At 46.6% G+C, this 13,542-nt stretch overlaps 1 protein-coding gene across 2 annotated transcripts in view; it reads left to right on the top strand.

The window, feature by feature from the left end:
• The window catches only part of ADAMTS9 (ADAM metallopeptidase with thrombospondin type 1 motif 9), a 79,230-nt gene that overhangs the window by 32,479 nt on the left and 33,209 nt on the right, over nucleotides 1-13,542 (top strand). For both annotated transcript variants that reach the window (XR_010368666.1, XM_064432930.1), the window contains exons 17-28: nucleotides 1,908-2,074; nucleotides 2,175-2,304; nucleotides 2,815-2,941; nucleotides 4,557-4,767; nucleotides 5,492-5,656; nucleotides 6,774-6,938; nucleotides 7,809-7,928; nucleotides 9,688-9,792; nucleotides 9,938-10,105; nucleotides 10,283-10,567; nucleotides 11,221-11,382; nucleotides 11,956-12,132. Coding sequence is in view for 1 of the 2 variants with exons in the window: in XM_064432930.1 (XP_064289000.1) it covers nucleotides 1,908-2,074; nucleotides 2,175-2,304; nucleotides 2,815-2,941; nucleotides 4,557-4,767; nucleotides 5,492-5,656; nucleotides 6,774-6,938; nucleotides 7,809-7,928; nucleotides 9,688-9,792; nucleotides 9,938-10,105; nucleotides 10,283-10,567; nucleotides 11,221-11,382; nucleotides 11,956-12,132 (1,982 nt within the window). In the remaining variant the exon portion in view is untranslated. The remainder of the gene's footprint in view (nucleotides 1-1,907; nucleotides 2,075-2,174; nucleotides 2,305-2,814; nucleotides 2,942-4,556; nucleotides 4,768-5,491; nucleotides 5,657-6,773; nucleotides 6,939-7,808; nucleotides 7,929-9,687; nucleotides 9,793-9,937; nucleotides 10,106-10,282; nucleotides 10,568-11,220; nucleotides 11,383-11,955; nucleotides 12,133-13,542) is intronic.

Genomic DNA, 13,542 nt, shown 5'->3' with positions numbered 1-13,542 from the left:
TAATCTGTGGCTGCTTTAGAGGCAGATGAAAATGCTTGTTATGCTGTGTTAGACCACTGTGCTATATGCACATGTATGCTGTTAGCATGGTCATGAGTGTCTTTTCCACCATGATCACCGACTCACCCCCTAGATAGTTTGGGCTCAATAGCAGAGATAACACAAATGAACATCACGACTGATGTTACACTTCCCAGTTGAAGGCTGATTTTGCCATTAAGTCCTGTCAAAGTCTCTGGTCCTTCTCTTTTGCACAACCTGTGCCTTGCACCACCAGCTGTGTTCCAGTAGCACAGGGTCCTGTACTTAAATCTTTGAACAGGGCACTTCATCTTGTTCTATCTCACCAAGTTCCTGTAACTAGGTATGTTAAAAGGGGGAGTTGGCTGGTGGCCCCTAGCCCATCAAAGGTGTAGGGACTCCTTTGAGAAACAAGTAGCAGAGACTACCATGCACCAAAGGGAGGCAGTGCTGACAGCCTTGGCAGTTGCTCTGAAATGCCATCCATGTGCTGGACCCTTCCCTGAGGCAAAAAGTTGAGGTGGTGCAGCATGAACGCACATCAGCACCAAAAAGTCTTACTGAGGTCTCAGAGTTTTCTATCTTGGAAAAGGGAGCCAAATTTGATTTTTCCTCTTTCCTGGGAAAAAACAATCCTCCCTATGTTATGCCCATTCAAACTGGTTCACCCCAGAAGGAGCCCCAAACTTCTCAGCTCTTCTTGGAGGGCCTTTAATCTTCTTGGGAAACAATGAAGTCAAATCTTCTTTAATGTTGCTTTAATATTGCTGGGAAAGCATCTCTTCACATTAGGCCTGACTGGAAGCAAATGAGAAGTGTGCATGTGTCCACTTACTTTGCAGCTCACTGAGTGTGAAATCTTGGGCCCTCAGTTACTGTGAACCTTGTAGTTGCTTAACAATTTAGGAGGAATTTGATGTTGTCATCAAGTCCAAGATGTACCTACTGTTATAGGAGATATAGTAAAAGAGAAGTAATCCTTTAATGAGTTTTACTACTGCCTAATGACATTAAAACCTCTGAAGTGTGAAACTTGGTTGAGTGTAGCCTCTGCTTTGTGAGGTTTTCTCCATCTATGTCTTTTTGCTACTAAGCAGTGTTTTGCTTCATTATCTCTCCTGATTTGATGGAAAAACCTTCCCTTTGGTGTTTTGGTGTTTAGCTTTTTCAGTACAGGGGCTTTTTAGTAACATAGCTGTGATGGGTGAAATGGTGGGGAAACTAACTTAGGAAATTAGCTACATAATCGCATTAGTGTGAAGTTGTGCAGCAGACTGCTGTTTTCAGGAAACTGTTCCTTTTATAAAGCATTTAGGCTTTAAGCCGCCAGTGCTCTCACATACCTTAAGATTTGGAATAATAAAAAGTATGGGGGGAGGAGGGAAAGGGAGACAAAGGGGGAGATACTGACCAAACTCCCTGTAATTATATACTAGAAAATTATGTTTAGGTAATTAGGGTGCATACATTTACCTTAAGAACACACCTGGAAACACCAGGGAGGATACCTATCCACACAGCTCATAGAAAGTTTGGACAGGATTATTTTTGTGGTATATGTGGGGATACAGCCTATGTGTGCTCCTTGCAGCAGCCAGCCCAGAATGCCTTTTGGATACCTCTGCATTTGGTTATAGATGAACTGTTTAGCAACAACTTCAGGAATGCAGCCTTCATTTTTAGGAGGCTTTCCAGTGGAAAAAGGAGAAGGCAGAATGTCTGCAAGAGCTCTGCTGCTCACTTTACATCCTTACTGTCTGAGAGTGCCAGTGGGCTTTTCTCCCCACCCCCCCAGAGAAAGGAGCACTGAGAGCACATGACCCACATTGTAATGTATGTATGAGTTAATTCTGCCTCTTTAGTTCTTGTTTTTTGCACCTATGCAGCCTTATCTAACAGTCAAGGAGACTTTATATTAAATGGAGACTTTGTCGTCAGTATGTTTAAAAGGGAAATCAAAGTTGGGAATGCTGTGATCGAATACAGTGGCTCCGATAATACTGTTGAAAGGATTAATTCTACAGATCGGATTGAGCAAGAAATAACACTTCAGGTGAAGTATATGTTGTGTGTATGGGCACGTCTGCCCAGCATCCCCAACAGTGGGGAATGATATCTGTTGGTTTACTCTGCTTCATTTTTCTTCCTCCCAGGTTTTATCAGTGGGCAATTTGTACAATCCTGACGTTCGTTACACATTCAATATCCCTATTGAGGACAAACCTCAGCAGTTTTACTGGAATGAGCATGGCCCATGGCAGCCCTGCAGTAAGCTCTGCCAAGGTGGGTGCTTGGGAAGCATAGTTTTGTCCTGGATTCATTTGGGGTCTGGGCACTGCTGTCAGATCCCTCTCTGTTTGATTTCTTTGAGATTCTTATCCTGTGGGTACGATTGTTTCCCTGGTCTGCAGTGGAGGGTAACATCCTACAAGGTGCTTCTGGGTTTCAGAGCAGGGCACCTTACAACCCCTCCCAGCCAGGTGAGCCTCACAACCTGGTTTGCAGGTAAGGAAGCTGAAGCACAGAAAATGAGGCATTTCCTAAGGCTGGCCACCCTGCTAAATACTCAGAGCCCATCCTTATGGGGGTACTGCAGCTCTCTGCCTGTGTCCATCCCATGTGCAATAAACTCCTCCTGCTCTGCTTAGTCTTAAACCCCCTCCCTGTTTCTGACAGAGGTAGAAAAGCACACCTAAACATCTCTGAAATACTACTGTGAAAGCTGTAAGAGAAATAACTGAACTGATCACTTTGCTGCATGACTCAAACCAAGTGCTGGTTTTCTCTCTGCAGGAGAACGAAAAAGGAAGCCTGTGTGTAAGAGAGAGTCAGATCAGCTCACAGTGTCAGACCAGAGATGCGATCGAATTCCCCAGCCCGACCCCAGCACTGAGCCTTGTAACACAGAATGTGAATTAAGGTGCACTGTGCTCAGCCATGTATATAAATAACATTGTGTACTTATTATTTACTCCTCTTTCCTTTTGCTTCTCACCCTAATTCCTTTTCTCACCAGCCTGTATTAGATTTTGAAAAAGAAAAGGACTGGTAGTTGCCTCTTTGTCAACCAAGAGGGATTGTCATCTACCAGTGGTGTTTTGAAAAGCACTTTTCAAGGTTTTTACATTTCTCTTGCTGGATTCAATTAGAGCTAACTATGACAAAAATTCTCTAATGTTGAAAAATCTCCCTGTGCAGTACAGAGCCTGAAATTTGCATCTGTCTGGATCAGAAATGCTCAGCACCATTCTACATACAGCCTGCAAAGAGGGAAAAACATAGCTAAGACTTGGATTTATCGCTGTTTATTTAAAGCAAAGAATAGGCTTAAGTGTAGAATGGGTTTGGGGCTGTCCCCAGACAATTCTTGGCAAGCTGGAATTGATGGAGCACAGTCTAAATCATCACAACCCATTTTCCTTTAAAAAGCAATCTGTTTTCCTTCCTGGGGCTTAAATGTGGTGGCATTAAGCGTCCGCTGGTGAAGCAATTCAGACGGCCGAGTTTCCCGAGGGGTTTCTCCAGCGCTGTTAAACCGGGGCTGTGCAGGGGCTGTGCGGGGCCGGGTTGTCGCGGTAACAGCTGTTGCCATTGCAACAGGTTGGAAACTTGAGAAGGGCAAAGCAGGAGTCTGAAAAGCATGCAAGGATGTGAGGCTCCCACCAGTCAGGAGCTATTGATTCCAAATCCCCTTGATCTTATTCTTCTCTGGGCTGTGATAGAGTTTGCTCTCTTGGCTTGGGAGTGGGGCTCTGTGCTCCCTGTGCAGGCACAGGCAGCAGCCGGAGGATGTCCAGGACCCCTAGAGGATGTCAGTGCCTCCTTCCACAGAAGCCACCCCTGCCAGGGGTGAGGGGCAATGGGCTTCTGTTGGCTTCAGGGTCTCCAGCACCTCCCTGGATCAGGCCTCATGTCCAGTATCTCTTTCCAGAGCTGGGCTGGTGTGAAGGAGGAGTGTATCCCCAGGTGGGTCCTTGGGGGCCTCCAGCACCATCCTTGTTGTCCATCTCACAGAGGAGGCAGGAGGGTGGAAATCTGTCAAGAGAAAACACCTCTAATCCCTGCTGACAGAGCTAGGGCTTGAGTATCTTGTAGCAAGTCATTTGCTTGTCCTTTGGAGAGCTGAAACTGTTTTGTGGGTGTCCTTTATTGTGGAACACCTCTCCAGCCCATGTAGATCATTTTCTGATGCTGTATTTTCCAGTTTTTAGATGTCGAGGTGGCAAGTGCAGGAGAACATGGGATGGAAAGCTTTCAAAGCACTGTTCCTTGCTTGGCTATGAACTCCCCTTGCCACCTTGGCTGGTCCCACAGGATTACAGTGTGGCTTTGCTGTCTTTCTTTTGCTTAAGAAAGACCTTCTGACAGTTCCTTCCCTTCAAGCAGCAATGCCAGGTTAATTGTAAGTCCCAAAGCACTGGGAAGTGTGACACAGAGCCAAAACTTCCTGTTCAAGAGCATGTATCCCTTATTTCTGTCAAAGCCCCTTGAGCACGTTCCCTGCAGAGCCCTGATGTTTGCTGTCCTCGGCGCAGGTGGCACATCGCGAGGAAGAGCGAGTGCACGGCGCAGTGCGGGCTGGGCTACCGCACCCTGGAGATCTACTGCTCCAAGTACAGCCGGCTGGAGGGCAAGATAGAGAAGGTGGACGACCGCTTCTGCAACAGCCAGGCCAAGCCCAGCACGAGGGAGAAGTGCACTGGGGACTGTAACGTGGGAGGATGGCGGTACTCGGCCTGGACTGAGGTAAGGGATGTGCTGTGGCACGGCGAATGCTGCTCTTTGCACAGGAGTACATTGGGCTGTTTAGGTTACTAACAGAGTATATGTAAAATATGGCCACAGTGGTTCTGCTTTCTTTGCTTCTTCTGGAGAACATTCTAGTCTGAATCAGCCTGGTACTCCTTACCTTCTACTGCAATTAATCTATACTTTAAGTATCCATCTTCATTACATGAAGCTCTGCTAGCTGTCTTCTGCCAGCAAGGCCAACACCACTGCCAGGATCTGGGGAGTAAATGTTGCCGTCATCAGAGGACTTTGGAAATTTGTTAACTTTACACATCTTAGCTTTTGCATGAACAAGAAAATTCCTGAATGCAGGCACCAAGAGATTGACGAGCCTGGGGTTTTCCAGGGAGGGCACATAAAGGGGGGCTGGTCAGAGAAAGTTAATCTCTCTTAAAATGAGAACAAGCAGCAGCTGTTTAGGAGATCTGAAAGGCAACACTTGTAAAAGTAATAATGGGGTTATATTCTTAAATAAATTTGAGAAACACATTGCCACGACATTTTATTAAGCTTAGCAAGATTAGCTTTTTAAAGGAACACAAAAAGTAAAAGCCTGTTACTTAAAGTATAAATTATTGTTCTGGAGGTTTCCTGCAGTCACTCCACAGTGACGCAAAGAGTGAGGAGGCAATAGCAGTGGAGTGGCAGGAAATACTGACTGGATGTATGTCCTTTGCAGTGCTCCAAGAGCTGCGGCGGGGGCACGCGGCGGCGGCGAGCCATGTGTGTGAACACCTACAACGACGTGCTGGACGACAGCAAGTGCAGCCAGCAGGAGAAGCTGACGGTGCAGCGATGCAGTGACTTCTCGTGCCCGCAGTGGAAAACCGGCGACTGGTCCGAGGTGGGTGCTGGTCACCAGGCTGGGCTCACCCCGCCAGTCCTCCACCCTCAGGGGCTGGTGTCTGCAAAGAGGTGTCTCCATCCCTGCTGGTCTGTCACAGTCTATTTGTGCCTCCTGCTGAAGGTGACAAGCCTGTGCACAGGGAGGCTTCAGACAGGCAGCAAAGTCATTGGCCTTGTTACCACTGGTCAAGTGGCCACTTTCCTCCCTGCAAAGCCACAGGGAGTTAATATTTCTGCAATCCTGCAGTAATTTGTCCCCAGTTTTTCTGTAGTTCTGCGGTGCATTTGGGAAGAAAAATACCTTCTGCCCTCATTTTCCCTTGAGATTGTCCTCAAGAGCCCTGGCAGCTCTGGCTGTCACTGGAGGGCAGGATTGCACCCTGCTGATGTTTTGCTCAGTCTCTTTCTGCTGTTTATTACTGCTTCCACTGCTGGTGGTGTTTTTTGCAATGCAACAAAACTATCTTGATAGGTTTGTCTCTGCAGCAGAGCTGGGGGTCCTGGAGAGCAGTCTTCAAAGGGTGTTCATCATCATTGTTGCCAAATTTTCTTGTTTCTGTGAGTCATATTCTTTTAGGGCATAATGCAAGCAATTAAATGGGAACAGGGATTGTTTTCTACCAGACGTGGTAGAAATCTTCTGATTCGAGCTGGTGGCAGTCCAAGCCACGCCAGGGCAGTGGAAGAAGTGCTCACAGCCTGCAGAAGCCAAGACCCTTAAAATGCACACTCAGAACAAGTTTTTTAGAAACACCCTGTTGTGCACAGCTAAAACACCACAGGGCAGTGCTGTGCCTTTGCCTTGTGTCTCACAGCTGCTGGAAGTCAAGAGCCTTTGTGGTCTCACTTTGCTCATGCTGAAGGATTCTAGCCTGTGCTCTCCATGATCCAGCCCCTTCTCTAGACCAGCTCCTGAGAGCAATCTTCTTCTTGACAAGACACTCCCCTGTCTTCCAGGACATGCTGATGTTAGCTAAAGAGCTGCACTTCAGCACCAGGATTTTTTTAAGCAGTGGTTGCTGTAGATCTCCAGGTTTATTTTCCAGTTCCAGGGCAGGTGCTGAGCTGGCAGTGCATCCCCAGCAGCACCTGAGCTTGCACTTTTCTCCTCACAGTGTTTGGTCACCTGTGGAAAAGGGCACAAGCACCGCCAGACGTGGTGCCAGTTTGGAGAAGATCGATTGAACGACAGGTTTTGTGACCCCAAGACGAAGCCGGAGTCGGTGCAGATGTGCCAGCAGCAGGAGTGTGCCTCGTGGCAAGTGGGGCCGTGGGGACAGGTACCACACAGCCCCACAGGGCTCCTGGCTGGGGGGACGTGGATAAGGGTGGCTGGGGCTGGGCACTGCCCTTTCATCCAAATTCAGCAGCATAACTGTGTTAATTGATGTGCACACCAAAGCAGCCCTCTGTTTGCTTGGGTTCAGTGGATAGGCAGCAATAACAGTACCTGCCCTTTGTGCTAAATTTAATCTCTGTCATACTGAATTGGCCATGATTTTTTTAAAAAAAGGGGTTTCCAAGGTTACTCTCCTAAATCCATATTTAGACACATAAATACATGCCCTAATTTTCACAGAAAAGCTTCTCACATTGAATAACTGTTGTTGCTTTTAATGTTTTCCAGTTTCTGGGTTAGTGAGGGGTTTTTTTCTGTTAAAATACAAGTTACTTATTCCTCCCAGAGTGTTCTGGCATCTGCTTTTTCACAAAGCTGTTAGCTCTTGACTTAAAAAACAGCAACAAACCCAGACGAGTTGTCCCAGTCAGACATATTTCCCATCAGTAAAATTATTCATTAGCTGCTCGTGCTACCATGAGGCTGAGCAACCAGTTTTAAAGAAGGATATCATACAGGTTCTACCAGACTCTGATTCTAATGTGTGCAGCAAAGTAAATCATTTCAGTGTTTCACCTTCCTTCCTAAGGAAACAAGTGAAGCGTGCAAGGCACTGGTGGCTGCAGCGAGTTAAAACTTTGACCTAATTTAAAGCTGAAATGCATGAGGTGGAGAGAAACCAGAAGGGAAACTGTCTTTCATTTTTGCTGCTCTTTCTATGCGCCTAAACAGAGGCTGGGATAATTAATACTTTCTAACCAAAGCACCTACTCAGACCCAGTGCTCTTTTCTCCCACCTGTCTTCTCCCAGTGCACTGTGACTTGTGGCCAAGGCTACCAGATGAGAGCAGTGAAGTGTGTTGTGGGCACCTACGTGTCAGTGGTGGATGATAATGAGTGTAATGCTGCAACCAGACCTACAGATACCCAGGTAAATCCTGCTCTCTTGTCTCCATCTCTTCCCACTGTGTGTATAGAGGCTTCCAGGCTACAGGTTCAGGGGACATCTTGCTGCACAAAGCTTTGGCCTGCAGAGCAGTACCTTGGGCTGCTTATGGTTGTTGGAAAGATGCAGCACAGCACCCTGCATGGTAGAAATGGGATGGATAAACTGTGTTCAGGGAGTTCCCATCCAGATCCTCTCCATGTGGTTCACTGAACACTCTGAAGCACCAGATTGCCAGAAAGGCAACAGGCAACCTGTGAGGGTATCAGGACTTTGTGGGTGAAGATTAATTACCTTTGCTTATGGTTTATATCCATGGAGCTCTAGTCATGCAATGGGATGTGAGGGTGTGTTCAGGTGCAGCACTAAAGCTGGACTCTTAAGAGCTCATGGAGTAAAAAATGTGCAGTGGATGAATCTGGGATAACAACAAGAGGCCTCAAGGTTCAGACATATTTACTGGCCTCAGAGGTTCAGGTTTTGACACAGCAGTCACCTCCTTTGGCTTGCATGGAGTCGTGGATGCCTGGCTGCAGTCTGCAGCAAGACTGTTGCTGTTGCTTCTTACCACAAATCATGGTTTGGCCATAGTTTCTTGTCTGCTGTGTGTGACAATGTAATGTTTGTGACAGCTGCAGTTCCAGACATGTCCTCCATGGCCAGATAAATTGAGGAATGTTGCACACCCTTTGCAAATTTGCTGAAGAGGCTTTCCATGCTGTGTACTTGGAAGCAAACATGTAAATTCCCATTTCAAGCAGAGGATATGTCCAAGGTGTCTGGATGAGCTGAATAAAACAGAACATTACCATCTATCTGTCATCTAGGAGAATTGTAGTGCTCATGCCCTGTGCAGCTTCAGTGTGCATGAATTCACAGAGTTTAACCAAGGCCACAACATTTGGGAAAGAGCTGTTTTTCTCATGTATGGAGACCTGCACTACAGGCAAGGGGTAACAAACCCACCTGTCATCAGCCATCATTTGGCATGCATGCCTCCAGCATAATTATGTGAAATCACAGCAAAACAGAAATTGGGTTTGCCATTTGTCAGAATATGCTCTCCCCCTCATAGGGACAATCACCCTTAATTTCCTTTTTGGAAAGGACTACTCAATGGAGTAAAGTCATGGATGTTCATAATTTCTGGCACCAGACCTCCTGGGAGGTCCAGACAGGACCAGAGCCCTCCTGTGAGGCACTGTACAAAGACTGAGCAGAATGACACGTCTGTCCCCAAAACCTCACATTGCTTGGTGTGTGGTGGAGATCAGCACATGGATATAAGTGATCTGGTGGGCTGCAGGGAATCAAAGCTGCAATCAGCAGCATAACCTTTATTGTGTGGGCTGCAGGTCTCACAATGAAGGAAGGGAGATAAAGTTGCTGTTTTGCAGATGCGTGTTCATGCCAGAACCCTTAATGAACTTTCATCTTTTGCCTCAAAAACATCTGGTTTTGATGCATGGAGATGGCACATGGTTATGGGGATCCCTATTGTAGAGTTCCTAGTAAGTCAAAAGTCCACATAGGGTTCTGCATATGAAGGCCCCAGGATACTGATGCTGAGTTTTGCTGATTCACCAAGGGGATGTAGGGAGGAAGCTGCCTGCACAACGTGTGCAGGTCACAGACTTTCAAGATGTTGTGTGTTCTTCATAATTACATTGAAGAGGAGGTGGTTTAATCAAAACATCTGCAAATTCTTTATATCTTGCTTTTCCCCTGTGTATTTCCTGTACAGGACTGTGAAATAGCTGTATGCCCTTCCCATCCAAACAGTCCTGAAGCCCAGAGAGCCATATCAGGCATTCACAGGACACAGTGGAGATTTGGATCCTGGACACCGGTAAGCACACATCAGAATACTTTCAGGATTATTTTACAGTAGACAATGTGATGTTTTTAAGTGCATGTGCCCAACTCTTCATTGCAAAGTCCTTGCAATGTATGTCAGGCAACTTCCTAGTGGAGTGCTCTTTGCTCTTCCCTAGTGCTCTGCTACATGTGGGAAGGGAACCCGGATGAGATACGTCAGCTGCCGGGATGACCAGGGCTCTGTGGCCGATGAGTCAGCTTGTTTCCACCTTCCAAAGCCATCAGCCACAGAAATGTGCACCGTGACACCGTGCGGGCAGTGGAAGGCCTTGGAGTGGAGCTCTGTAAGCATCACGCTGTCTCTTGCAAGAGACCTCATTGCTGGAAATGTGCTTCATTAATCTGTCGCACTTGCCCTTATATAAGTGAGGTTATTTGGGTTTTCTGCTGTTCATTATTAGCAAGAGCTGGTTTACAAAACTGGAAATGTGACCGTGTCTCCTTTTCCCACTGTAATGCAGTGCTCGGTGACTTGTGGTCAAGGTAAGGCAACGCGACAAGTGATCTGCATCAATTACAGTGACCAGCTGGTGGATAGGAGCGAGTGTGACCCAGACGACCTCCCTGCCACCGAGCAAGACTGCTCCATGTCTCCTTGTCATCCAAACAGCCATGACTACGGCAGGCCCATCCCTCCTTTCCTCTATCCGGATCATCGCCTCAAGCCGCACCCTGGGGGCAGCCCAAACCGAAACCGTGCACATATACCAGGAGGCAATCAGTGGAGGATTGGCCCCTGGGGTGCTGTAAGTGCCCTGATTCTCTTATTCCTGGGTTTTGTTGGGTTTTGTTTCTTTCCCAAGCTAATCCATGTTTTCTTAAAGTCAGCACAAAGGGAAAAGAGAGAGGGACCTTTCTCCCCACTTTCTACTCTCTGCTCACACAAGCAAGTGTTGAAGGAGGGCTCAGGCATCACTTGTCAGCCTCTCATACCTTTTATCTCCAAGACAGTCTAGGCAGAAAGCTGACAGCATCATTTTCCATGAGGCAAAGGCCGACCTCTGCTTCTTGGCTGTCTCCTGGGGCATTTACAGCTGTGCAGGGTTGTTGCCAAAGCACAGCAGAGCCTCGATGCTGGCTCGTCTCACTGCAAACAGTATGCAATGCTTTATCATAGACATATGGAAGTCTCTGAAGAGAATTTAGCACAAATGGGATGTCAGACACTGCAGAAGGGATTACTCACCTGCTTAAAACTAGGCTGGTGTTTTCCTTGCTTAGTCAGCACCTAAGTCATTGCACTGCTATTAGCAATAGCCGGGTTTTGAAGTTTCATAATGCCTGTTAGATGTATTAAACTTCTAGCAGTGCATTCCCACGGTGCAAGGCACTGGGAAGGAGCTGGGAATGCAAACCTATTCCTGGACTCAATGAAGCTGTGGGCAATTGTGTCTTCCAGTGCTCTAGCACATGTGCGGGGGGGTTCCAGCGGCGAGTCGTGGTGTGCCAGGATGAAAATGGATACACTGCAAATAACTGCGATGAGAAAAGCAAACCCATGGAGCAGAGATCGTGTGAATCTGGCCCCTGCCCTCAGTGGGCCTATGGCAACTGGGGAGAGGTGAGTGCACCATCCATCTGGGCTCCCTGCCCAGGGCAAGACTTTCATTAGCAGGTGGCTTAAAATTTGGGAGAAGAGAGGGGTATTGTGGTGACATTTATTAGAAGGGTTGGAACTTGAAGGGCAGCCTCTGATAAATGAGTGAACGCAAGCAATTGTTGGGTGGTGTTTTCATTTCCATTTGTCATGGGAAAACTTTCTTTCCAAGCAAAATTCAAGTTTTACAAAACTGAAGATTTTTTTTTAAGAGAACTCTAGTTTAACTGAAGGCCTTATTTTAATAAAAGCACTACTTCCTTTTGAAAATTAATTTGAGATGAGCAATTGTAGATGTAAACCTCCATTACACATTGAGTCGGGCAATATCATAGTGGAGCAGCATGAGCAGCTTTAGGGGGAGAGAAGCTGAGGCAGCTGAAGGTCCATCTGAGGCTCACGAGAGGGATTTGGCTGGAGTGGGTTAGTTGGGAACAGAAACTACCATTGTTTTTTTGGGGTGCTGCTGCTGGGCAGAAAGTGAGCAGTATTTTGGCTGTCCCAATGGTGATTGCTCTGTCCTTTGCTGACTTGCAGTGCACAAAGCCATGTGGAGCAGGGACAAGGACACGGCTGGTGGTGTGCCAGCGCCCTAATGGAGAAAGGTTCACAGATCTGAGCTGTGAAATCCTTGACAAGCCACCAGACAGAGAGCAGTGCAATGTGCAGGACTGTCCTAGAGATGCTGCCTGGAGTGCTGGTCCTTGGAGCCCGGTACGACCATAAACTCTTTCTCTTTATGAACTGTTTTGTAGATATCCCCTAACAACATTTAATTTGCTTCAAACCAAGGTGCTAATGCTTCATGTCTTAAAACTGCACTTACAGAGGATTATTTACAATATATTCAGAATAACACCTGTTTCAGGAAGGGCTTACATTAGGGGAGCTCTGGTCCTTTAATTTAAAAGGCACTTTCTGCTAAGTAGCAACCTTTGTCTATTTTATTACACTGTGCAAGTGCTGTGCATTATGAATCTTGGTTCTGACTAAGTTTTTTGCATATGGATTTAAACCTGTAATTTAAGCAGTACATTTCCATTGAAGATAAATTGTTCTGCTCTTTAATGGTAATACTGCACTGGGCACCTACTGGTTTAGCAGTGGTGTGTTCTCTGCCAAAGGCAAGAGAAGTGGGGAAAATGTGCTAAATGGCATCAATTCCCAGGCATGTATAAATGTGTATTATAGATATGTGTGCATGTGGGCACATGCCCACACACAGACCTACATAGAAACATGTGCATTCTTACCAGTGCTCTATTTCTGTTCCTGTGTATATAATAAGATGTGATGTACAGTGCAAAGGCACCTGTAAGCTATTCTGGTGCATCTCTCTGGTTCTGGAGAGTGATTGTCTAGCTTGATCTCCAGCTGCTGCTCTATCACTAAACCAGCAAATGATCAGCCAGGTGTTGGAAGGCTTAAAACCCTGGCAGTTTCCCAATAGCAAAATAGTATTTGGAGCAGAGGTGTCTTACTTTGCTCCTTTGCTGCTGGAGGAGTCTGCTACAGAGATGCTCTTGTGAGGACAGAGCAGCCCTGAACCACAGGGTTGGGGTGCTGTTTTGGGTGCCACACCTTTGCAATTCTCCCTGCCCAGAGCAGCAGCCCTTCTGTGAACCTGCACCAAACAAGTGCCACCTGAGGTGCTTCTGGAGCCCTGGAAAACCACAGACCTGTCTATTTTGGAGTGGCCTTCAAACAAATGTAAACCTTCATTGTGTATTTTGTTATAAAAGCATTTGAAGACAATTTTTAAAAAAATATTCAAAAGCACTTTATAGGAAAAGAAAAAAGAGGCCTGTTTTTTAAGGTATTGGACTTCCTCCATTGTCATAGTTTGGAAAGTCATCTTGCCAAAACCTGCTCTCCTTCTGTGAGTGCTTTCAGTAACACAGATGCCTTCAGTAACGCTCTTCAATATTTTCATCATACCTCAGTGAGTTCTGCAATAGCTTTAAAACTGCTGGACTGGTGTGTATCCGGTGCTTCACCAGTACAAGAGACAGTGCTCTGAACTATTTCATTTGAGGTGCTAATGTACCCCTTGTCCATCAACCTGCCTGGTGCTAAGGAAGAGCAAGGTGAGGTAAGCAGAGGTAGCAATGCGTGTGCTGGCTG

Source organism: Passer domesticus, chromosome 9 (genome assembly GCF_036417665.1).
Source record: "Passer domesticus isolate bPasDom1 chromosome 9, bPasDom1.hap1, whole genome shotgun sequence".
NCBI classification, from domain to species: Eukaryota; Metazoa; Chordata; class Aves; order Passeriformes; family Passeridae; genus Passer; species Passer domesticus.
Note: the sequence above shows the minus strand (reverse complement) of the source record. Positions and strands in the feature narration are given on the sequence as shown.